This window comes from Ascaphus truei, chromosome 21, assembly GCF_040206685.1.
Source record: "Ascaphus truei isolate aAscTru1 chromosome 21, aAscTru1.hap1, whole genome shotgun sequence".
NCBI classification, from domain to species: Eukaryota; Metazoa; Chordata; class Amphibia; order Anura; family Ascaphidae; genus Ascaphus; species Ascaphus truei.
In genome coordinates, this window is record NC_134503.1 from 17,104,209 (window position 1) to 17,131,741 (window position 27,533).

A 27,533-nucleotide genomic window follows, 5' to 3' on the forward strand; every position below is an offset into this window, starting at 1 on the left:
GTTGCTGTGATGGGGGCTTGAGTCCTCTATTTTTGGGAGATATGTCAGACAATGGGAAACAACTGTAAAGACGTTTGGAATAGAACCGGTTTTAAAGAGCAAATATAGATACTTTAGAAACCTTTTGACCCTTAACAAAGGATCACCACATTCATATTACAGCACGTCGACATAATAATCCCCATAAACGCAGGGTTTTTGTCACTTTTTTTAACTCACCATAACTTAACTAAGTATGGTAAAACCCATCCTCATTGCTTCAGCTTTGCATAGCCAGTATAACCAACCCCACACTGATGAGACCCATTTAGGTCGAAACAGCTGTCTGTGGGTGGGTTTACTGGCTATGCATCTTAACCCTGGCTGTGCTTAAAGCAGCAAGCTTAAGCCTATAGGGAACCATGTTTAAAATGGTTTAGAAGCAAAAAGTGGCACTGTGTGCTCATTTGCATGTCATTTCCCAGAATCCCTTGCTGCAGTGGAAGTGCTGTGTGACAATGGTGAAAGGTGGGGTTGCAGACCTGTCTAAGACATGCAAATGAGCATACAGTTATATTTCCATTTGCCCCACACACACGCAAAATGATGAATTGATATACTGTATATATTTGTCATTCGTCGCGTAGATAAGGCGAAGTATGGACATTAACTAATGGTATATCAAAGCCTGCAACGAACAGCAGAGATACCTCACGGAAAGAGTTTGGTTTTCTTCTTTTTGTGATGCATCAAGAGACACAAGAATCATGTTAGCAATGCCAACATTTGTAACCCAGCACTCTAGTAATAATTAAAACTTTACACTTGCGTAAAGGCCTTCTATCTTTAGGTTTTAAAACAACTGTATTTCATTAATATATCACTATAGTTATTACCCAATTATAATTCTTGATTTACTTTATTTGGATAGCTGGAATGACTATGTATTTAATGGGTGTGAAAATTGCTATTTCACATGTTTATTTGAAGATTTGGGCACCACTCCATTAAAAAAAAAGAGACATTATGGAACTAGAGAAAGTGCAGGTAAGAGCCACCACATTAATAAAGGGGATAGATAATCTAACTTAAGAGGAGAGGCTAGCTTAATTAGATTTATTTACATTAGAAAAGAGGTGTCTAAAAATGCATATGATAACTATATTCAAATATATTCGGGGACAGTACAAGGAGCTTTCAAAAGAACTATTCATCCCAAGGGCAGAACAAAGGACTCGGGGCATCCCTTAAGGTTGGAAGAAAGGAGATTTCACTAGCAACAAAGGAAAGGGTTCTTTACAGTAAGGGCAATTACACTGTGGAATTCATTACCCACGGAGACTGTGATGGCAGATACAATAGATTTATTCCATAGAAGGTTAGACATCATTTTAGAAAGGAACATTATACAGGGATATACTGTACCAAATAAGTAAACATGGGAAGGATGTTGATCCATTGAGAAATCTGATTGCCAATATTTGGAGAAGAGTAGGGTAGAGATAGAACCCAAATGCAGCACTCACGCTCTGTGTGATGAGTGAATGATTTAAAACGTAACTTTAATAATACCAATGAATTTAAATAATGGGTATTAAAAACAGACGACCTGAAGGTGTCCAGACCTTCAATGCTTGAACCGTATAGGTTCAGGGTCTATGATAAGTGTGTGTACTGTGCAATACATATGTCACACTAAACAACGGTCCTTATAAGGATCTGAGGTAAAAAAACAATTCTTACAGGGTAGCTCTAGGGTAAGTACTGAAGTGCAGATCACTAATGGCAGAATAAATTGAACCGGGATGGTAATATTATATGTACTTGTAATTAGTGAACTATGATGACATGAGGTCTGGACAGTTCCAGTGTGTGGTGAGTCTCAGTAGGATAATTCCTGGTAGGTGGAATAATGAGTCAGGTTGACCTAGAGTAACCTCCTTCTGTGTGCAGTAGTAGGGAGGATATGACCTCTAATAACCCTTTGAGCGCTAGTAAAAGGCTATTTGCACAGTAGGCAGACTGACACAGAATAAACTCATTCTCACATAAATCTGAGACTGTCTCAAACACATGGTAGTGTACATATATATAAGAATAGTAGTAGTGGTTCATACAGTATAAAAACACCAAATAGTGATAGCTGCCTGAATTGTGCTCTCAGCTCAGTCTTACTGTGATAATTGTAGTATATTGTGTATGTTACACTGTGTCACTTAGCCTCTGTAGACCTGATGGTTGATGCGGACAAATACCCAGATGTAGAGGTCAGTATATACTGGGTCATGGACTAACACACCTTTGTGATAGTTCTGCCCAGGGGAATCGTGACACACGGATATTCACATGTATATAGGCTGAGTGCAACAGACTGTACTGTATGTTAGAAGTGAAGTAACCCCATTGTAACTGCTGTCAGGAGATCCCTGGATCACAGCTGTAAACGGGGGACTAAACTGAGTACTTAGACCATATAAGAGCAACAATTGCCTGTATCAAATTGCAACGGATTATAGATCCTATTTATGTACTCACTGTGTTATGTCTTTGTATTTGTGGGATTTGTATTTGGGTTGTGCACCTTTATTAATATTAGTATGTATTTTTTACCCGTTTATATTTAGTTTGTTCGTTTTTTATTAGTATGTATAGATTTTCCTCTCTGTATCTCTTCTCCCTCCCCTCCGTGTGTGCATGCGAGACTCTGCGCGATTGGAGCAGCCTCGTCTGCCTCACACATTCATTGGTGGTGCAGCGGTGTACTTCAGCCAATCGGAGAGCGCTATGACGTCACGGGGGGCGGGAGCGAAGACAGAGAGTAAGGGAATTTCTCTCTATTCCTTCACGGTCCGCTATGAGCATGCGTGGGCGACATTAGGGGCGGTCCCTACCCACAACCCTTTGGGCTGTTGAAGCGGCGCGCTGGATGACGTCACACGCATGTGCAGTGGATCCGTGATTCAATTTTGCACAGATTCCAGTGATTTGCTAATTAAGCATTAGGTATATAAGGTGCTCACTCTGTACACATCCCATACTCCTTGATAAAGGACCCGTTGGTCCGAAACGCGTAGGAGGTCCCTGTCTGTGTCCCCCAAGGGGGTGAATTTGTCTCCTACCATGCTGCAATAAAGAAAAAGTTTTTTTATTCCACACCTGACTCCCTGGCTGTGCGCCATTCGTTTTTTCTACTGGATACATCTGGATTCTGGATCCTTCTTGGCTTGCACGCCGGCAGAGAAACCCTGGAGATGACGTGAGTGGGGCTTTTTGGTTTAGACTGTTATAGTTAAGTCTGACTGTTGTCATTGTGATACTTACAAGTCTTCATTTGCCTGCCCACTCCCACTGGTGTCTCCAGGGGCAACATTATTTTGTTATTGGATATAGTTGCTGCGGGTTTGAGCACCCCAACTCTCTATCTATCAAATTGCAACGGAGGCTCAAAGTGTCCATCGGGGCACTCTGAGAGCCTGTATAGATCGCGCAGGCAGGGAACCGCATCAACTCGTGGTTAGAGACTATGAATGCGGAGGAGATCAGACCCTGCGCGTGCACGTGTGAAGACAGAGCCTATTACTTGTCTGAGGCAGCAGCAGGGGCTTCCCTATTAGTATTGCCAATATTTGGAATCAGAAAATAATTTATTTCTCCCCTTATGAGATATTAATCGATGATGAAACTGGAATGAAACTGAAAACTGGGAGTTTTTGTGTGCTTTCCTCTGGATCAATATACTGTAAATACAAATATAAGTAGGGTGACCATATTGTTCCCGAGATTAATTTTGCATGTGTGCGAATGGCGAGTGCCCACCGCGCATGCACAAGCAGCAAAGCGCGCATGCACAACCGGCGCTTGCGGACTGCACGATGGGCATTTTCCCGGCGCTCGTGCACATGCGCGAATGGCCACCGGAACAATAATTTTTTTTTTAAAGTCGGGACTCGGGACAAAGACCAAAAAAAAAAAAGCTTTCCCTGTTAAACCACGACATCTGCTCACCCTTGTAACTATGTAAGATGCCTTCTAAGCATTAAAAGTAAAATTCAAAGCGAACTTTGATTTATACAAAATAATATTTTATACACGGAGTAGTTCAGGGTAATCTTTGCCACCTTCACTTCCCGGTTCCCAAGATATTTAGAGCTGGATTCACGAAGGGTCGCTAAAGTAGCATTACAATTTGGTATTTTTAAACAAATGGGATTGCAGCAAAACTTTAAAAAAAAATTTTTTTATTCACTATGAAGTATTTCTTTGTAAATGGGTTGTTGTGATATGCAGCTCATGATGCAAAACGCGTCAACTCTGCTGCAAATACTGCTAGAGATACATCATTGAAATCAGCGTTAATCCGTGCTGGTGATGTAGTTGTGGAATGAGGGGGTCGGGGAGGAGACACGATGGATATATTTTACTTTTCTACCATAGGCTCCTGTAGTAGGATTTCTTGCAAAATCCTATGGCAGAAAATCAAGGGATGCCTTCAGGCACCAACGGGGTTGACATACAACATAAACACCCAACAACTCCAATGTTTTCATTTATCCACCTTGAGGGAATCTAAGCCGTAAGTTTTGATGTCCCAGAAAGAGAAGCTTCCGGATAGCCAACCAGTAGTCTAGCTTTAATCCATGTCCAAAAGGTCTCCATTACAAATTGGCTCGAGGCAAGAGACTGCCTAGTAGCCCGTTTTGGAGAAGGAAAAAGGAGCTCTGCTCTATCCCCTCAGGGCCAAAAGGTTCAACCACCTTCGTGGCCATGGACCCTCCAGCACTAGCAACAACTTCACCGCTATCCTGAGTGCTCTTGATCGCTTTCTAATCCTGGTATGGTAAATGGAAGGGGGGGAGGGGGGTCCTCCCCTTCTGTTTAGTTCATGATCTAAGTGAACATTCCCATTAAAATGAGCCAAACCCCATGACGTACCGCATACATCATAAGGTCCCCAGGGTTCCACCATTCATGAAATATGCTGTACATCCAAAGGATACTGGATGGGGGTTAAGCAAAAAAAATATCTGGAAACAGAGAGTACCACCACCATGAATGTACACTGGAAACTCTCCGGTTCAACAGTACAGAGGGGGGCAGGGGTGGGAAGAGAAAAACGGGGGAAGGGATTTATGTTTTTGTCTCTCCCCATCAGGTAACATTGAGCTCTTTCCCCCCTGCAACTTACTTACATTATTTATTTATTTATTTATTTATAAAATATTTTACCAGGAAGTAATACATTGAGAGTTACCTCTCATTTTCAACTATGTCCTGGGCACAGAGTAAAACAAATAATACATGGTTACAAGTACAGTTACATAAATGAACAAGGTATACATTATATACAAGACATTGCGTGCACAGTTAAAGAAAATATATATTATGAGCGTATGAAACAGTTACAGACCAGGTTAAAATGTGAGACAGCTTTAGATTTGAAAGAACTTAAGCTGGTGGTGGATATGAGAGTCTCTGGTAGGTTGTTCCAGTTTTGGGGTGCACGGAAGGAGAAGGAGGAAGCATTAAGCACTCTGATGGTTGAATGGGATTTTCAACAACCTTGAAATAATCTAATTCACCTGTAAATATTTCATACAACTTTACAGCTGTCGAGAGCCTTACGCCAAGCCTGGAGTCTCGCCTTTCTGACGGAGAAGAAGATACGCAAGATGCCATGTGACACCCAAACGGCTTATCTGCTAATTTCAACAACACCTTACACTGTAGTTGCACATGAAGTTTTTTCCCAGTAACAATAAACGATATATACTGTAAGTAAAGATGTACTCAACTAGAATGGTAAAACATTTAGCTCGAGACTGCAATGCTACTTAAGTCAATATTATCAAACCATATTTTATTGCCGAATCCATCAAAATATATCTGGTAGGAAAAACATCTAAATACCTTCCCCCTCCGCACACCACCGCTTCCCTACTGCGTTACTCAGTCGACACCAGATTATTACAGCAAATTCGATGATGATGGTTATTACGACTGCTTAATGTCAGCTAAGAAATGTTTGGACAGAAACGTCTCTCGCACCAGATGCCAATTCCATTCCTTTGCCCGTGCCAGCAACAAATATTCCAGGCCCAAATGCAGCGAATAAACAAACACAGATCAGCGATGTGTTAAAGAAATGAACAAATTAGCCTTTTTTGTTCAGTTGTGCACTCAAGGGACCTGAATGCAGTAATTGTTGTTGGCACATGGTGCTAATGTACAGTATTCTTCAACACAAAAAATGGTAGACAAAAGTTAATGAAGCCACATAAATAATGAGATTCCTTCATGGAATGTACAAGCTATTAGGTCATGGGGAAGATAAATGTTTTAGAAGGAGGTGATTGGTGGGCAAGGAAAGACCTTGACCCAGTAGTAGGACATTGTAAAGAGATGATGGACTGCAGGGAATGTGTGCTTAAATAGCAGAAGACACATGGTGGGAGAAGGAAGGGCAGGAGGTAGCATCCTCTGTATGGAACAAGAATGCTCAGGATCTCTTACTTCTAAAAACCTTAGCCAAAGAAAATTTGGATTCTGGTGACAATGGATGCAAGCTCCACAGGACCAGGCATAGTGTAGTGCTTGCTGAAAAAGGATGTTCCTACTTTGGGTGAATAAACCCTTAAAAAAAAATATATATATATATATACACCTGTTCCTCCAGCAATGTCGTGTACCTCATCATGTGCATGAAATGCCCAGGGGGCTGCTACTACATAGGTGAGACAGGACAGGGGCTAAACAAGAGAATGAACCTGCATCGCCACAGCATCACACGCGGAACAAGAGACAGTCCTGTTGGCGAACATTTCTCTGACTCTGGCCATAAGATGAACGATCTGAGGGTTGCCATACTCAAAGGTAATCTTAAAACCCCGAAAGAGAGACGGTTGCATGAATACAAATTTATGCAACTGTTCGGGACACTTAGCAGTGGCCTAAACAGAGATCGAAATTTTATGAGTCATTACTGACACTAGTGAACTCTCTTCCCATGAGCGCTAAAGGCCATGTCTGTACATACTGTGCTATATGTATGCACACACAGTTGTCTCTCACACATACTAATACTCCTTATTTTTCCATCCATATACACCAATAGGGACCACATAGTATCCACACACACTTTTAGTTGTGCTACAAACTCTCACATTTCCACACCCACCCACACCATTTATATCCCTCTCACTCCACACACACCTTGTGTAGAGCACTGTTTATACTGTGGGCTCTCCATTCATTTTTATTCACACTGATACACATACACACTCTTTCTTCACTTGCTTTCAGTTACCCTTTGACACCTCTAGCCATAAAACACATCCACACCGGGGGAAGGAGAAGCACAGATAACATTCCAAGAGACACTGTTTTTAAGTTATCCTTGCTTCATTCATTGTAACATCGCCGGAAGAAGAGATCAGTGTATCTCGAAAGCTCGCACAAATAAAAGCATTTCGTTAGCCACAGAACGGTATCATCTATTTATTTTTTGATTATATATATACAGTATATAGCAGTTTGAAAGAACCACAAGCACTCCGTCTGGATCAACAAAATACTGGGTGCAAATCCTATAAAATAATGTAGGCAATACGATATCGCATCAAGATGAAATATCAGAGGCAGCACTCCAAATGTTAGTCAAAATATTGTATTGAATCAACAAGACATCATTCCAACGTTTCGGTCCACAAACGGGACCTTTATCAAGGTGATGTGATTTACAGAGTGAGAACGAACACACATATATACCTAAAAACCCATTAAGTGTACAGGTGCAAGAAATAATGAACTTAATCACTCCTCCCATCCATGTTGTTTAACCCCTTGTGTACCTGTCAGCAACTCAGCGGTTGCTGCAGCTCTGGAGTACCTGCGTGTATCTGACACGCATCTATGGTTAATGGAACGCAAGGAAATCTCCATTAAAAACCAACTGCGTTTGCGCAAGGTTTCGAACTCTCAAAGTACATAAAACAGCCATTATTTTACTATTTAAATGATAGCACACTTAGGAAATACATCTATGCATTTTAGGGAACACACATATATAATGCAGCCATCCAAAAGGATCAGGTAAGCGAGGAATAACGAGGCTGCAAAAAACGGAACCAACTGCGCGTGCGCGAACCGCCGAGGGGTGTAAAATAAATAAATAACTAAAGAGTCTGTTCCTTAAAGGGACACGCACCTCCTGCAGCCAACTGCGCATGTGCGACCATTAGATTAATGCCAACAGTCATAATAACTGCCACGAACTATAGAAACAGCACTCATAGGTGATGAAAACATGTTTGCACCACCAAAAATCATCAAACCCCTGATAAGCAACATGAGGGAATACATGGATCTAAACAAATAGCACTTGAAAAAAAGCACCAACGGTGATGATAAAAAAACACCATAAAATGTGAACATACATGATGATGTATATTGACAAGATATATATATAAAAAAAAAAAATGAAGTACACAAATCATTACTGCAACATGCTGTGGCAATAGATATGGTTAATATAAAACCATATAAATCTCTGATGGAGATTTAAGTATCATAAAGTGATCTTTTGCCATGTCAGGCCCATAATCTATCTATTAATGATTACCTTCACAAACCCAAAAGGAAGGGAGAGGTAAGCTCGTGCTAAATTATTATCTGATAAAAGTTGATTTAGGCATAGTCATGAGCTACCTCTCCCTTCCTTTTGGGTTTGTGAAGGTAATCATTAATAGATAGAATATGGGCCTGACATGGCAAAAGATCACTTTATGATACTTAAATCTCCATCAGAGATTTATATGGTTTTATATTAACCATATCTATTGCCACAGCATGTTGCAGTAATGATTTGTGTACTTCATTTATTTATTTTTTATATATCTTGTCAGTATACATCATCATGTATGTTCACATTTTATGGTGTGTTTTTATCATCACCGTTGGTGCTTTTTTTCAAGTGCTATTTGTTTAGATCCATGTATTCCCTCATGTTGCTTATCAGGGGTTTGATGATTTTTGGTGGTGCAAACATGCTTTCATCACCTATGAGTGCTGTTTCTATAGTTCGTGGCAGTTATTATGACTGTTGGCATTAATCTAATGGTCGCACATGCGCAGTTGGCTGCAGGAGGTGCGTGTCCCTTTAAGGAACAGACTCTTTAGTTATTTATTTATTTTACACCCATTGGCGGTTCGCGCACGCGCAGTTGGTTCCGTTTTTTGCAGCCTCGTTATTCCTCGCTTACCTGATCCTTTTGGATGGCTGCATTATATATGTGAGTGTTCCCTAACATGCATAGATGTATTTCCTAAGTGTGCTATCATTTAAATAGTAAAATAATGGCTGTTTTATGTACTTTTAGAGTTCGAAACCTTGCGCAAACGCAGTTGGTTTTTAATGGAGATTTCCTTGCGTTCCAGTAACCATAGATGCGTGTCAGATACACGCAGGTACTCCAGAGCTGCAGCAACCGCTGAGTTGCTGACAGGTACACAAGGGGTTAAACAACATGGATGGGAGGAGTGATTAAGTTCATTATTTCTTGCACCTGTACACTTAATGGGTTTTTAGGTATATATGTGTGTTCGTTCTCACTCTGTAAATCACATCACCTTGATAAAGGTCCCGTTTGTGGACCGAAACGTTGGAATGATGTCTTGTTGATTCAATACAATATTTTGACAACCATTTGGAGTGCTGCCTCTGATATTTCATCTTGATGCGGTATCGTATTGCCTATATATATATATATATATATATATATTTATCGTATATAAAATGCAGACAATGTATGCAGCACTGTACATAGAATTTTGCAGATGTGAGTCCCTTCCCCTGTAAAGTTTACAATCTAATTTTGGTGCCTGAAGCATAGGCCAATAAAATGACTTGCCCAAGGTCACAAGGAAAGCAAACACTGGGATCCAAACATGGGTTGCCCACTTCAAAAGGTAAATAAATGTTTAATTAAGTGAACTGAAGGGGGCAGGGCTGGTTTAATCCTGTAATGACGAAGAAAATGGAAATTGTATTTTGCCAATAATTTCATTGCTCCTAGTCCCTCCATGGCAGTACATGACAGTAGGGAGTATGTGCTCCTTTCCACCTAATACATACATTTTTATAGTCAGGGAAACAAAATATAGATTTAAAAAAGGGAGAAAACACCTAAAACCAAATGTACTACTGAATCCTTGCAATTAAATAGCCAAAAAGAGGATGGGAATCAATCAATCATGTGCTGCCATGGACGGACCCGGAGAAATGAAATGATGAATAAGGTAACATTTCCATTTTCTCCCCCGTCCCTCCATGCTAGCGCATGACAGTAGGGACGTCCCAAAGCAGTCCCCACAAAAATCAAAAGGGTGGTTTACATTATAATGAAACAGCCGGATGTCGGACTTTCCTTCCAAAGGTGGCACTTGCAGATAATGGTAGATCTAGCTTATAGTGTTTTGCAAAAGTATGCAAGAAGACCCATATTTCTGCTTTTCCACAGCCTCCCGCTGTGCAGTATGGCGCGGCATGGCCGTCGCCACAAGGTATGAACACTTTTATTGGATTTATCATATTTGTTCTGGCCCTGCGGGGCGATTTTTTGGTGTAATCACGGCCTAAAGCTCCTAAGTCGCTCACTCTTCTTGCAGAGGTTATTGCTGGAAGAAAGTCTGTATTTATGAATAACCACCTTAGAGGAAAAAAATCCAAGGATTATTGTAAGCCTCTAAAACCAGGTTACGGTCCAACGGTGCTATGAGATCTCTAAATCTAGGTCTTATTTTACCACTAGCCCTGATTAAATTCGATATATTTCTACATTTGCTGTTGTTTTTTTTTGGAATAGAACTCCCAACGCAGCTACTTGGTCTTTCCCTTCATCTGTTTTGCGAATAATGGCAGCATAATCAATTAAAACAAAGATTAAAAAAAAAAAAAATGCAGATCAACACATTTTCTTACATGCAAGTTTACAATCGGTTATCACAAGACTCAAGACTGTTAAAACTCCTTGTTTACCATGGACTCTTTAAAAGGTTAAACATGTATTTAAAATACTTATTAGATTTTTTTTTTTTTTAAGCAGGTATCAAATCCATTTAAAGGTGCAGTTTTAAAAATAAAACATACCGTTTAAAACAAATCAGCGAGTAAGGAAAACAACTAAAGGGGTGAAACCAGACCCTTTATTACACAGAGGGGATTAAAAAAAAAAAAAAAACACACAAGCCTGCACGGGTGACTGTACCTTCACCATCCTACGTGTGCCACTGCTACTAGCTCTCTTTGGTGCTTGGAATAACCGGCTGCATCATTAAGACATTGGAACAGGCTTGAGTAAATGCAGAGCTATGCGGCTGCACTTTAATGCAGCAGTCCGTGCTGATCCCCTCTTCCCAACAGGGCCACTCGTTTTAAACGCCAATGCTCCCTTCAGGAGATATAAGCATTTGAAATATTAAAGGCTGCTGGGGGGGGGGCAGGGGGTGTTGAAGCCAAGTCTTTACTTTCAGTGTATCACTTACTCGGCCACTTACCAAGCGTTGGGCTGCCCTGAGTACGGCCCACGTCTCCCATCACGTACCTTTGGCTGGGCGGCGCGTTACTTATACAAGGGTTTACAAGCGGGCTGATGAGGGGCTCTTACCCACGGCACTGAGAGCGTGCTTCAGCTCCAGAGTGAAGGCTGTGAGAGGAACCTCCTCGGACACTGGCAGGATGGCCACGGTGGAAAGGTTGCTGGCTGGGTTTCCAGAATCCCACTTGCTACCTGTGGTGTGTAGCCCCAGTCCGTGACCTGTAAAGGAGAAAGAAAAAGAAAAGGTCAGAACTCTAAAGCTTGCATCCTCATACAAGGGGAGACCTGCTACATCTGCATGGAGCCAGCAGCATGTCAACGTCATCGTATTTGCAGTATGCATGGCATGGCACCCACACACAAAAATGTTACCTGGAGGTAATGAAGAGACAGCACTTGATAAAATACTAGCACACAAGTCCAACATTTCGGTCCTGTAGAGAACTGCACTTCCCTGAGGAAGGTCCCACTACGGGAAGTACACTGCACAGGAATAACTGCACTTCCCTGAGGAAGGTCCCACTACGGGAAGTACACTGCACAGGAATAACTGCACTTCCCTGAGGAAGGTCCCACTACGGGAAGTACACTGCACAGGAAGAACTGCACTTCCCTGAGGAAGGTCCCACTACGGGAAGTACACTGCACAGGAAGAACTGCACTTCCCTGAGGAAGGTCCCACTACGGGAAGAACACTGCACAGGAAGAACTGCACTTCCCTGAGGAAGGTCCCACTACGGGAAGTACACTGCACAGGAAGAACTGCACTTCCCTGAGGAAGGTCCCACTACGGGAAGTACACTGCACAGGAAGAACTGCACTTCCCTGAGGAAGGTCCCAGTACGGGAAGTACACTGCACAGGAAGAACTGCACTTCCCTGAGGAAGGTCCCAGTACGGGAAGTACACTGCACAGGAAGAACTGCACTTCCCTGAGGAAGGTCCCACTACGGGAAGTACACTGCACAGGAAGAACTGCACTTCCCTGAGGAAGGTCCCACTACGGGAAGAACACTGCACAGGAAGAACTGCACTTCCCTGAGGAAGGTCCCACTACGGGAAGTACACTGCACAGGAAGAACTGCACTTCCCTGGGGAAGGTCCCACTACGGGAAGTACACTGCACAGGAAGAACTGCACTTCCCTGAGGAAGGTCCCACTACGGGAAGTACACTGCACAGGAAGAACTGCACTTCCCTGAGGAAGGTCCCACTACGGGAAGTACACTGCACAGGAAGAACTGCACTTCCCTGAGGAAGGTCCCACTACGGGAAGTACACTGCACAGGAAGAACTGCACTTCCCTGAGGAAGGTCCCACTACGGGAAGTACACTGCACAGGAAGAGCGGCACTTCCCTGAGGAAGGTCCCACTACGGGAAGTACACTGCACAGGAAGAGCTGCACTTCCCTGAGGAAGGTCCCACTACGGGAAGTACACTGCACAGGAAGAACTGCACTACCCCGAGGAAGGTCCCAGTACGGGAAGTACACTGCACAGGAAGAACTGCACTTCCCTGAGGAAGGTCCCACTACGGGAAGTACACTGCACAGGAAGAACTGCACTTCCCTGAGGAAGGTCCCACTACGGGAAGTACACTGCACAGGAAGAACTGCACTTGTCTGAGGAAGGTCCCACTACGGGAAGAACACTGCACAGGAAGAACTGCACTTCCCAGAACTTCGGTTCCCACTTCGGGACCGAAACGTTGGACTTGTGTCTCTTCATTACCTCCAGGTAACATTTTTCTATATTGATATTTATGGGACAGGCGCGCACGCACACACACACACACACACAAAAAAAAGGAGTTCTTCAGTATTAGGTGATACCTTTTTTTATTTGGACTAACAATTTATGTCATAGGACAACTTTTCGAGAGTTCAGGTCGGCAATACTGATCAACAAATAAATGTGGCTAAAACAGTGATTGGGAGGAAAAAAACAAAAACAACAAAAAAACACAGATGTACTGTAGATAAGGTACAGGGTGATAACGTGTTTGAATACATCACCCTACCTTATCTACAGTACATCTCTGTTTTTTTTTTCTTCTCTGTTTTAGCCATAGACTCCTCTGTTAATCAGTATTGCTGACCTGAGGAAGAGAGGAGAACTCTCGAAAGCCTGTCATATGACATACATTGTTAGTCCAAATAAAAAAAAGTATCACCTAATACTGAAGAACTCCTGTATTGTGCACTATCGCAACTGGACTAACACGGCTATTTCTGACACACACACACACACACACACACACAATAAAATGTGACACAGAGAAAAATAACTCAAATCGAGATAAGTACACAACACATTAAATAAACATTAGGGGATAAAAGTTCCTGCCCGAAGAGTTTACAATCCAAGAGCTCTAGAGAAATCGTGTTATAAAATGATGAATGGAACTGGGGCATTACAGAGGCACTCTGCCCTCAATGAGATAGGGGTCTCTAGCCATCCTTAAGCAAACCATTACGGGCCATATACAAAATACTGCTCCATAAGGCATCTTACAGCCCATTCAGTTGAATTGGTCGCGCCTGAAAGTTAGGCCTGACCGACTGGGATAGATATCGATCCGGGGACCCGGGAAAGCTGTTGATGGGTCCTACTTTATTGCAACTCCTATATATCAGGGGTGTGCAATCTTTCTCCTCTGCGCCCCCCTGCCGGCTATCCCCAACTGCTCGTGCCCCCCTCCTTACCTTGGCTCCGGCATTCTGGCGTCACGTTGCCATGGCCGAACGTGACCCCTGCAACGTCATTTGACGTCGCGTTGCCAGAAGCCGTCTGAGCCAAGGTAAAGGAATTTACGGAGGCTGTCGCCGCTCCGTGGGCATTTAATTTAGTTGCCGTTGGGGACGCGGCCCCAAGTTTGCGCACCCCTACTATAGATCATACTACTACTGTCATATGTTGCCATGCAATGTTACTGCATTACCAGTGAACCCTACAGAAAACAGTCTGACCTACAAAGTAAAAGCATCAGGGTTACGGAGTTGGGGGTTGGGGATTGTGGACAGTAGCAGCGGTCACTTATTCACGTTGGAACGAGCTCGTCCTTGATTGCTTTGGATAAGCACAAGACGTAGTATTGATTTTTCCTCATTCTTATTAAGTATCTTCTCACCCATATGTTACCTTTGGCGATTGTCTGGGGCTGCCAGTAAAGACAATTACTGTATGTCACCAGTGGATACATTTCATTAGATTGGGTCATTACCCAGAATCCCTGGCTGCTGGGTGCAGCATGCTAAGAGATATTGGGGACAGGGTTGCAGACCTCTCTGAGACATGCGAATGTGCTCACATGTGATATTTGTATTTGCATTACATTGGGTTTAACACACGATGCCTGTACTTATAGTAAGGGACTAACATATTTGCAGTTTTAAGGCTGATAACCAATGTTATACCATTTCTATTCTGAATTATAGGTTATAAGTGTTTTTGAATCAGGGTTCCTAAGAACCCTTGGGTTTCCCGGGCATCCCCTAAAGGGTTCCATGTAATTTTCAGGTCATTTTAAAATTGTACCAAATACAGAAGTATTTACAATGCATCTGATCTCAGACGCCCTAATAGAGAGGGTCGGGGTTCCTTACAATGCATCTGATCTCAGACGCGCTATTAGAGAGGGTCGGGGTTCCTTACAATGCATCTGATCTCAGACGCGCTATTACAGAGGGTTGGGGTTCCTTACTATGCATCTGATCTCAGACGCACTATTAGAGAGGGTTGAGGTTCCTTAAAATGCATCTGATCTCAGGCGCACTATTAGAGAGGGTTGGGGTTCCTTACAATGCATCTGATTTCAGACGCGCTATTAGAGAGGGTCGGGGTTCCTTACAATGCATCTGATTTCAGACGCGCTATTAGAGAGGGTTGGGGGTTCCTCAGAATTTCACATAGGGTTCCTTAACCAAAAAAAGGTTGGAAACCACTGGATTATAATTATTGACCTCCTGAAACAAGTGAATGTTCTCACATGTGGTATTTTTATTTGCTGTACAGTGGAGGGTTTTAGTAACTTTTTTTCACTCACCATAACGTGTATTGTGTCTGGTTGTAATCACTAGCAGTTTCACCCTGCAGAGCCAGTAACCATCCTCAGACTGAGGACCAGCAGGTAGAAACAGCTGTCTGTGAGTAGGTTTGCTGGTCATGCATTGCATTAACCCAGGCTGTGCTGAAAAGCTGTGTAATACGGCAGGCATAAGCTTATAGGGATCCATGTTAAAATGAACATGAAGCAAAAAGTGACACACTGAGTGCTCATTTGCATGTCCTTACCTATAATCCCTGGCTGCCGTGGAAGCACCGCATGCTAAGAGATAATGGGGAAAGGCAGCGTTGTGGACCTGTCTGAGACAGGTGAATGTGCTCACAGGTGGTGATTTTATTTGCTGTACAATGAATCAACACATATTTTTAATTTGGCAATAAGTCTGTGACCCTCTCCTCTCTTCGTGGTTTGGGATTTGCTATTGGATATATAAAAAGGGGCTGACGTCAGTGTACAGAGCAGAAAACGTTGCTTTTTCGGAGTCGGAATAACTGCTGTGCATTTTATATTACCCTCCAGAGTCAATTCAAGCCATCGCTACCCCGGCTTTATTTTTTCATACTCGAGATACAGCGATCAGCAAAACGTCACATCTCTTAACCACAAGTTCTTTCCATTGTTTCACGAGCAACATTGCATGGCAGGGCTCCCATTGTACTGAATCCTTTTTTTGTTGCGTTTCACTTATGTAACTTGTTTTATTATAGAGCACAGCTTGCAGAATCTAAAGATTTTCTGACAGCTGCAACCTCAGCTTGGGACGTTGGCTCAGCCTTTGTGTCGTTACTGTATGTTCTTTCGCAATCTGCCTCCTGAGGATTATGTGAACGCCGCACCTGAATACTCTGCTTTTTTTTTTTTTTACTGCCATCTTCAGTAGTGGGGAGAAAAATGCCACATTCTTCAAAGTGAATTCAGTCTCTGCAAGTTCTAAATATTATAACACACACTGCAACACACACACTGCAACACACACACTGCAACACACACACTGCAACACACACACTTGCCTTCAAAGCAAATGCATGATTCAATCAATCATTTTCATCATACACCTACCATTACAATAATATACTGCAATATAGAAGTGCTGGTTCACACAACAGAAATCCATGCAGACACTATTGAAATTGTTTCGTTATTTAAATGAAAAACTAAATGATATTAAAGTTATGATAGTACAATTTACCCTGCAAATATGTGCCAAGAAACCTTATAAGCTACACACTGTATAAAAGTCTCAAAAACGTGGTCTTATTACCCCTGCATCGAAATGTAAGAAACTTGCTGGTTAAGGCCTAAAGTCAGTAAATAGATGATGTGCAGACGTAGCAATCCTTCCCACAATGCAAACGTTAAAAAATATTCTCACTTTATTTAGATATAAAGTGACAAATGGATCCAAAGGAGAAAAACAGTCCGACGCGTTTCGCCCTATCCATAGCGCTTCATCAGGAGGGAGATCTGAGCCGGAGTATGTCGATATACTCACCATGCAAGGCACATCAAACTGGTGTTTATTGCAACAGCAAATGTACTTTTTACAATTAATATTTGATCTTTTTTAAGATGAGCCCTTAAGCAGTGATACTGTATTATAGAGTATGTGACATTTTCTCACCTGAACAGTTTAATTAATCGCGTACGTCAAACTAAAATGCAGACATCATATACGAAGACGTCACATCTCATGAATAAGCAACAGAAATATATATTTTTTAATGCTTTCCTGCGGTCCCCGACTGTATACATTTTTTTTTAGACCTGTCTGAGTTGGTTGCAAAATAATGCATCAGAATTCAACATAACACACTAGTTCCCTAAAAATAAGCAGCCAAGTCTATTAGTAAGAACATTGCAATTCTCTGTTCAAGACCCAGAGCAGCTACATGTGCTTTATGCTTTAAAATGTATATTGTTGGGTCACAGAATCACAGTGCACATACAGAGTGGTATAAACTGCCAGCCCTACAAAAATACTCCAATGGAACCGCATGACAGAGGACAGAGAATGACAGGTCTTGCATTGTTTTGGGGTGAGGGTTCTGCAATGTTGTATGTTAATTCTCTGAAAGTTTTTTCCTTCAGCTTAAAGGATGAAAGTTGCTGTTAATGCCTTCAGCATCTTCTTTTGGCATACTGGGCAATATTGGCAAGAACATACAGCCATTTAATAAAACCGGTTATCCCAAATAATTGAGAGGAAAATGTCCGTGCCTTTGGCAATAATGTTCCATCTTTGTAGCGCAGATGAAAGACAGAGAAGTATAAGAAGAGGGATCTTCTGTGCTAGGGGGGAGAATATTAAAAACGTTGGAGGAGATTTGAAACTAGGATGGAGGGGGGGAGGGAGAAGAAACAGATAACGAACTAAATAGAATAGATAAGGATGGGGAAATAGCAAGGGGGGAGGGGGTGTAGGGCTATAGAAACTGGGAGGACAATGGGGACACGGATCGCCAATAATCGCTACCGCCATGCCAGCCGTCAATAGGGAGTGAGGGACACATCTGGAGAGGGGAAGGGGCGGAGCTAACGGAATCAAAATCAGAGTGGCCGTCTAGCCAAACATGACCTGTTTTTAGGGACCTTCCTAATACAAATTTCCTTATTAATTACTTATTCCCAACTGAACCTAAATGTGCTTTTTTAAAAAAAAAAAAAAATAGGGGATAGCTTTCCCCCCCCTTTTCAAATATAAGTACGTCTATTAAATAGCTGTATATAACTATAGATATAGCCACAACTCAACTGTATAGTAACTATAAAATCTCTAGACCGTTTAACATTATTTTCTGTGTACATATTTCACTATAAAGTCTATCACAGATTGTCGGGACCCGCTTATCTTCTTGATCTGGGCTTTCTTCTGTACTCCCGAGCTATGAGAGAGTACGTAGGCTCGCCAGATAGACTGACAAACGGGGCCCCTTTGTTTATACCCCAGAGGGGAGATTGTTTATTATATCGATTTGTGTAGATTGATCTCTCCCTTCCCTCTTTTCTTCAAGGGTAACAGTTCGCTGGTAACAAAATATCCAAATAAGTGGTAATCAGTCAGAGCGCCTCATGCCCTAATTGGGCTTTTGGGGCGCGTTTACCGTAAACCCATAAATGTGGGATGTTCAGCTGACTGCCTCTGAAACGGGAGCTGGATCAGGTGAGTGTTTGTCGGCACGTCGCTTGTCTTGGACTTTGTGCCATTCTGGTGTTGGAATTCGCTGAGGTCTAGGAGTTTGAAGGTCTTGCGGCGCGGTGTGGTGACCGGGCTCTCCAAAAAAGTGGCAGCTTTGTCAAGATCTCTCAAAACGTATGTACGGCCTTCTCGGTTCACCAAAATTTTACAAGGAAATCCCCAGCTGTAACAAACACCTTTGTCACGCAGAATTTCGGTCAGCGATCTCAGATTCCTCCGGTCAGCCAGAGTGGATGGAGCTATATCCTAGAACATCTGAAGGGGCATGTTTTCGAAAGTGTGCGATCGTTCCTCGCGGGTCACCCGTCGGAGAGCCTCTTTAGTTTTGTAGGCGTGTGCTATGAGGATCACATCTCTGGCCAATTCGCCTGTTGGAGGTCTAGGGCGCAGGGCCCTGTGGCATTAGATGATGTGTCACTGGGGTTTTTTGTTTGCCTTCCTCTGGATCAATATGTTGTAAGTACAGATAAAGGATAAAGTATCTGTCATCTAAATGTATCATAGGTTGAACTTGATGGACGTAAGTCTTTTTTCAACCTCATCTACTATGAAACTATGTAACCCAGCTTACTGGGGTTTGGGGCAACAAACAGGTAGTGTATCAAGTTCTATCTGCTCACAATGCCACAGGAGGTTTTAAAAGTACTACATATTCTTAGCAGCGTTGCATGGGAATTAGCAGCGTTCATTCCTGAAGCGGAGTGTTCCTTGGAGCCGATCAGTGGTCCACTGCCGTCCAGGAACCATATGGTTCCAGAGATATTTGTATATGTTTTGTCCCGTTTTTTTTTAAACACAAAAAAATACAGGGTCACCAATAGAAAGCTGCAACATAACCTCGCCAATGACGCTGCAGCTTTTCTATTGGCCGTGGGAGAGCCGTGACACGGGGAGAAGGAGTGGCTCAGTGAGTAAAGACACTGACTGACACCGAGTTTGAAGCAGGGGAACCTGGTTCAATTCCCGGTGTCGGCTACTTGGGCAAGTCACTTTATCTCTGTGCCTCAGGCACCAAAAAACATAGATTGTAAGCTCTATGGGGCAGGGACCAGTGCCTGCAAAATGTCTCTGTAAAGCGCTACGTAAAACAAGCAGCGCTATACAAGAACATGCTATTATTATTATTATTTTATGTCTTCCAGTTTGCCTGGTGGACCTCATGATCGCCGCTCCTGAACCGGAGATCCCTGAACCACTGGTCAGTTCTGGGGGACCTCCCGGTTCCTCCCGGTTCAGGCAAGATTGGGGAGCAAATTGTTCCCAGTCTGCATAGCTCCTTAAACTTCCACAGACAAAACAGGTTACAGTATTGCATTTAGGGCTGCAAACTCAATTAGCCAACAGAAAATGTCAAGCCCTGGATTTAAATTTTAAATTGATATATTCTCTGATTAAGTGTCCAATCCTGAGTACAATAGCGGAACCTTGTTTGATATCTATTAGTTGGGTTTCACAGTTTTGGGCCATGCACAGGTTTTAAATCAGGCTAATTATACAATTACACACGGCATGGGGCAGAACCAACAACTGGCCTTTTGTATGAGGATTAACCTGCAGAACTGGTAATTACCAGGCCTGCAAACAAGAGTTCCTTTTTACGGTCATTGCTGTATAAAGCCTGACATGCCGATATGTCACTGTGTGTTCAAGCTTCAGGCCGATTACTTTCCATTGGGGAGATGAGTCCACATGTTGTAACCATGGCAACATCCTGGGCAGGCCAAATGATGGTCACTGACACTGCAGTGGGAGTGATTCGCTTACATTACTTTAAAAAGCAAGGAGCAAAGCCAGCAAAACAAATATTATCCTTAAAAGTCAGCCTTTTCGGCCATTATGTCACACGGCTTTTGATATGCCGGATGCTTTTACAATGGTGTCAAGGCACTCTAGTAGTTGGGCTGTTGCATCACTCTCTCACAAAGATCATAAGTCCCTAATTAATATGCTATGCGATCTGTTGTCGTTTAGTTAGGTTTCATGGTTTGGTTCCACGCACAGCATATTGTGCATAGGGTTGCCAGGTGTCCAGTATTGAACAAGACTGTCCTATATTTGGACACACTGTCCAGTAAAACAAAATGAGGTAATACAGGACATGTATGTGTCCGGTATTACCTCTCTGGCTTGGGGGGCCGCAGGATTTCACCGAGCAGGTTCTCTGCTAGGGGGCTGCGTAGCCTCCTCCATCTGGATGCTGCTGGGTAATGCAGCCAATCAGGAGCAGGTGTCAGGAGCCGGGGGTGGGGCCAAGAAGAGGAGGAGACAGCATGGAGCGGTGAGAGGTGTGTGTGTGTGTGTGTGTGTGTGTGTTTTTAGCGCGTCGCACCTTTCACCATGGTGCCCAGTATTTTTGGGGAAGGCACCTGGCAACCCGAATTGTGTACATTATATAGAATAATCACAAAGTGACTATGATGAAAGTTGAAAGAATAACACTAAATTGCATCGACTTCCGTAAAAGGAAGATACTCTGGCAGGTAACATGTAAGTGGACACGCATCTTTTTTCAGGAACTACAGATTATGAGATTGTCATCTTTAAATTCTGTTTCTTACTTTACTGGACATTTAAACTTGTGCTTAAAAATATCATGGATGATGCTTTTAGTGGAAAGGATTTGTGTGACTGGGGAGAGACTCTCGAGAAGAAAGGAAAATGCGATCAGCTTGTATTAAGTAATAAATGAAAGTAATAAACTGACACTGTAAATTGTAACCAATTTATTCCTGTATCTCTTTTTTGACGATTCCTAATTAAAGCAGCAGTCCACACTGACGCCATTTTCTTTGCAGTTTATATTTTTATTATTTAATTTTTTTGTTTTATAAATCTCGTCGCCCTTCCTAATGCCGTTTTTATATTTAAAGTCTGATGTTGCATTCTGAAGTTATACTTATTTGACATATTAAGTATCCAGGAGGTTAAAATGGAGCCACACTCACTGGAAATTCAGAAAATTCGGATTTTTAAAGAGCTGGACATTCTCTGGTGCAAGATACGAACATTACAGGAGTTCAAGCTGCCATTTTAAAAAAACATATATATATTTTCCCATTCAATATGTGCATCAATACAATCTGCACACTGGCAAGTGTTTGGCTAAGCTGCAGATCGAACTGTTCTCTTGTAATCGATCGCTTGCTACGGGTTATTTAATTCAGTTCTTGCACAGCATTTTGGGCAATGTAGTTCCTGGAATATGATTGACTGGGCAGTTACTAGATACAATTGGTGCACTGCTAGAGAGGGGGCGGGGCTCAAGAGCCAGAGCCTATCAGAAGAGGAAGGGGCGGTCACTTTGGAAATACTTCCTGCATAAGGCTAAGGCCCCGGTCACGCCGCTGTAACGCGCGCCCGCGCTTTTGGCGGCGCGTTCAGCCGATTCCCCGGTCTGCAGCTCACTGCAGGAGGAGAGACCGTGGGGGGGGGCGTGGCGGGGGGCGTGACGAGGGCGCGGCCATGACGTCACCCGGCAGGTTCGCCCTCATTGGCTGAACCGCCGGGGGGCGTGCCGTATCGCTCAACACGAGTCCTGCTCTCAATTCTATTGAGAGCAGGAGCAGCTCTCGCCCGAGCGCTGCGGCCCCCCCTCGCAGCGGGCCCGGCGCCATTGAGGGGAGGGCACTCATCCGTGCAGCGTGCGCCACAGCGGACGCTGTAGTAGGCAGCGGGGGCAAAGCCTTAGAAACATTAAAAAAATCTTTAAAACATTCTTTTTTTTTTTTTTTAAATGCTACAAGTATTTTCTCATAGTACAGAACTGATTTATTAAAAAAAACACACACACATGTAGGATATTGCTTGAACTGCTGCTTTAACCTTATATAGGCTTCTGTGGGGGATTGCCGCGTCAACCTTTACACAGAGCAACAATCTCAGCCCTTTGTATGACATTCTGCTTTCCAAGTTTATGGGAGAACAAGATTTGGGTCCCTTAATGGCATTTATGCGGGTTTGATTCATTCATGCTCATTTGCATGACAGATACAGTATGTCTGTTGGCCTTTTGTCAATGCTTGGGTATCATAAAATACAGGTGTGAAGGATTCTGGGTACATGCTTGCAACAGAGGCTTTCTGCTTTTTAACTTCCCAGACCCCTTTGTGGACACGCTCTTGGTGTTTCGTGCGTGCTCAGCTTATGCTCCTAATAGAGCATTATCTGCAGTAAACTGACTCTGAGCCAGATTCCTAAAAATGACAACTCAGCGATTTGCCAATGAAATAACCCCGGGGAGCCCAAGAACCATTCCTCACCTGTAAGTGGGCCATTGACCTGCTGGAGGCTGCCAAGTATCTTCTCACCAAGCAAATGAATGAGTCTCGTCACCACCTGGGTAGGGCAGAAGAGGAAGAGAAGCTGTGATTTCATTAACGCAGGAATGGGCCAAATCACCATATGGCCATTAATCAGCGGTTAATAGAATTCCAGCCTGTTATAATATAGGAAGTATTGATTTTTTTTTCTTTATGTATTTGGGTAATTGAGTTTTATCTAAATTGCCTATTACTACTGTATGCCTCCTGCAACAGCCATGTACTGTAAAAGCCCTGTTAACCCCCTCCCCCGACAGAGAGGCCTGTTTAATTAGGTTTCATTCTTTCCTCAGTTAGGTATAAGCCCCTATTGTGTATTCTATCGTATGTCTCGGGACTCATTTAGCAATCTCGTTAAACTTGTTGTGAGCTTACAATATGGAACAAGAGCAAAAGACGTTGGCCGTCAGAAATGGCCTGCGTAGAAGGCAATGCCGGGACGAAACTGGATTTTGGAGGTTTTCACAATATTCTTAATGCCGCTAATTTTTTTTAAGGAAGACCTTCAAAAGTTCCTCTATTACTCAACACGTGAAATTGAGCCCTGAGTGTTCCCCTTGTTTTCTTTACAATGCAAACCAAACTAAACACTGTAACGGTCTGACTCTGTAATGCAACTGAAGTGAGAGAGGACTCATTTGCCATTGAAGAAATGTGTTGACAGCATTAGGTTGCAGGATTGAGCCATTCCAGCTATTTTAATTAGGGATTTCCGGGCAGGGGGCTGTCACATTTTATGTTGCTGTGTGGGACTGCACCTTTAGAAAATTCTGCGGAGCGAGGAGCAACCTAGTGAGCATGGGTGCTGCTCACACCCCTGCACCCTTACACATATGTATGTGCTCGTGCAGCGTGGCTAATCACTACTGCTGCTGGAAGGCTCTGCAATACATCAAAGTGACACTTTTATGAGCCTCGTCCTTTTTCAGAAACAATTATTAATTCTACATTTCCAAAGCTGGGTCTCTGGGGGAAAAAAACCTTTTAATCTCCGACTAGTGTTATCCTAGGAGTTCTGCTACTGTGTTGCAATGACCCATTGTGCACCCTCAGTGGGGAGGGAGTGGACGTGGTGGCAGAAACACACCAGTTACGCTTTTCCGCTCAGCCCCCAATTGGTTAAATCTCAGGGGCTTGGCATCCCATCCTCACAGAGCACACAATTCACGCCAATGACTTGGCAGTCCGTGTTACAAGAGGCGATGTGACTAGCGTGATCAAGTCTTCAGCTAATTATGCAGCTTGGTTCTTGCCCTTGCTAAGTTAATGGATATGAGACAGGGGTGTTGATGTATAGTCCGGGGCTGCAAGGGGCAATATCTCAGCATGAAATTGCTGACTTTCATCTTTAAATACAGTTTTCGAGCAGCTGCATGGGCTCTGATGAGGGATAGATATTTCTGTAGACTGATATCTTCCTATATTTTAAACAAGCGTTTCTAAACCCTGTATCCCTTAAAGGAGCAATTCATGACCTCTTTTATTTATAATTATTTAACATGGGATTGAAGCAGGGGGTCTCCGCAGCTGAACCCCGTTAATTTCCAGCTCCGGGGACCCCCTGCTTCCCGAGATACAGACCTCCAAAGTGGGGTGCTGGTATCTCTGCAAAGGTTCAAGTCCCCGCGTCACGCGGGCCAACGGGAAGCCGAACCTGATGACATCACAGCTCCCTATTTTGCCCGTAGTGCGCGGGAGCTGTGAAGAGCGGCCATTATATTAACCCTGCTAACCGAGCAGCTACCGGCACCTCCTATGTGAAAAAGGTGAACAAAATATAAGTGCGTGACTACAATATATAAGTGACGTGATAAGTGTAATACAATGGAATAGGTGACCTTGTGTATATATTGAAGTATATGGAGCGTCTGCAGCTGTGACACCAGGGATGGCTCTGGTCCCCCCTATAAGCACACAAAAATACAAAAAACACAGCGCACAACGCTCATAGTGCATTAAATGATATCTTTAGTAACCAAAATAAGGAGGTAAGTATTGTGCGTACATTTAAATAAAATAAACAAGCATTTCAGGGTTATTGTTACCCAAACACCAACGGACGCCCGTGAGAGTCTCGTGGCTCTCTCCTTCTCACTCCAATAGCCTCGGTGTAGGGTCTGGATAATCTCCACTCCAATCGTTGGTATTTCAGCCTCTCGCCTTAGGGAAAGGCTAGTACAGTCTCACGTAGGTGAACAGCAGTCCAGAATGACCTCCGCTTGTGTGCGCAATGCCCGTCACTGCACAGGTCTGCACAATACTTACCTCCTTATTTTGGTTACTAAAGATATCATTTAATGCACTATGAGCGTTGTGCGCTGTGTTTTTTGTATTTTTGGGCGGCACCTCCTATATCTGTATCTCCGGGAGAAGGGGCTCCCCGTAGCTGAAATTAATGGGGTTCAACTCTGGAGACCGCCTGCTTCAATACTATGTTTAAAATAAAAACATTTGCATGCTTTAAATTGCCTCTAACTAACCCCTATATTTATATGATCCCATTGCTGAGCCTTCCCCATTAGTTTATCAATAGTTCCTCATCCTGGATATCTCTAGCGCCTTATCATCAAAAGAAGAGGTTTATTGAAAAGTGCACAAGTATTTGTTTGAAATAAACAAACCGGGGATCTTTTAATGTGCAGAAGCATTTTGCTATGTGTTTGTGTTTGATGTATTTTAGATCATTGCAAAAATAGTTTTTATTTTCTGCAAGGACAGACGTTTGTATACAGTATTAGAATTTCTGAATAAAATGAGCTATTTTTATCTTCTTGCCTTATGGAAACCAAACTCTTAACTAGTTTAATCCAATGGTTTTTACATCGTTAAAAGACTAAACTCTTTTTTTCTTATATAAACAGGTACTCCCCCTCCTAACCCGTGCGCCTCGCATACTTCTGTAATTGTCTTGACATTATAAGTGCCTCCACCAGAACAGTGGTAAACATACATTGAGATGATTAGCAATACATGACACCATTGCCCTGGAATAAAGCAGACCCGTGCGCTTACTTGATCTGGTGTGGGTAGGAAGCGGAGCAATTTATTGAAAAGCCAACCGTAAATGGAACAGGGCAAAGAAGCAGCAGTGTGTGTCAATAGCTGAGATTGTTGCTGCCGCAGCAGCACAAAGTCTCTCTGGGGTCTCCCGGAAATCATTTCAAAAGGGAATTGAAAACAATATATCACGTTGCCGGCTGAGATCTTATCAAGCCATTGATTAAAGCCATTGCTTAGTTCCAAAGTCTATCAGCGCTAGACAACGATTTCCTTCCTATCCCCTAACATTACTGCACATGGACGAGCCACCGATTATGAAAAGTTTGCCTCTTACTTGGGGAAACTTGCGTTTGATTGAAGTCAGGGCTCCCTCTGGCAGCTTGGCAAGCTCAGAATCCCGCACTGCGTGCACGGTGGTGGCTCTTGGCTGATGGGTTAAAGCTTCCACCTAAAAAGAGATGAGTGATGAAGGGACTGATGACCGTCAATAGCAGTCTGTGTGTTGCAGTTTTAAGCTGTGGACTTCCGAAGGCTGCAGGAGACACTTGACACAAGATTTTTTATGAACAAACTACATCTTTACACAATCCTCTGTTCAGTCCAATAAACAACATCACTGCTTGCCAAACGATCACAACGCCAATAATGCACCTACCGCTCAACGTTGCTAATTAACTCATAAAAAGGCAATTTGATAGTAAAATCGAAGTTGGAGACATCATGCTGTCACAGCGGTTTGCAGCGCACTGCTCTACCCTGTAGTAGCAAAAGGGTTATAGGTACGGTCTAATTTAGCAATTTTATGCCAGATTTGCAATACAGTGACATCACTTGGAAAGTGACGTTCTGTACCTGATTCTAACATTTCTTTCAGATGTAGCAAGACTAACCATTCTCACTCCCTGGGCGAACCACGGAAATCCGGACCGTGACATCAAAGTATTTCGTTAGCCACAGAACGGTATCATCTATTTATTTTTTGATTATTGAAGCTCGGCTAACACGGTACTGATACCTCTACATGTATGTGTATATATATATATATATATATATATATATATATATTAATTAAAAGATTCAACCGCGCCTGGGTGTGTACTAGCCCCACAGTAGACTCCTGACAACAAACAAACCACAACAAATGTTAGCACAGATGACCCGTATAAAACAATTGTAAAAATTTATTATTATAAAATATATGTAGGAACTCAGATGGTGGTCATAAGTATTGATGGTGAGTGTGTGTAAAATATAAAAAAAAAAATGTAAAAATTGTATATGTATAATTGTTGTGTTAAAAAAATATATTGAATAAAAAATGATGAATGATGAACTATTATTGCAAAAAACACTGAAAAATATGATTATAAAAATATAATATGAT

At 42.7% G+C, this 27,533-nt stretch overlaps 1 protein-coding gene across 6 annotated transcripts in view; it reads right to left on the reverse strand.

Annotated features, from left to right (window-relative positions):
* The window catches only part of PNPLA7 (patatin like domain 7, lysophospholipase), a 216,931-nt gene that overhangs the window by 92,600 nt on the left and 96,798 nt on the right, over nt 1-27,533 (reverse strand). For all 6 annotated transcript variants that reach the window (XM_075579164.1, XM_075579165.1, XM_075579169.1 and 3 more), the window contains 3 exons: nt 26,484-26,597; nt 23,090-23,165; nt 11,640-11,789 (listed from right to left, as the gene is read on the reverse strand). In XM_075579164.1, the coding sequence (XP_075435279.1) occupies nt 11,640-11,789; nt 23,090-23,165; nt 26,484-26,597 (340 nt within the window). The remainder of the gene's footprint in view (nt 1-11,639; nt 11,790-23,089; nt 23,166-26,483; nt 26,598-27,533) is intronic.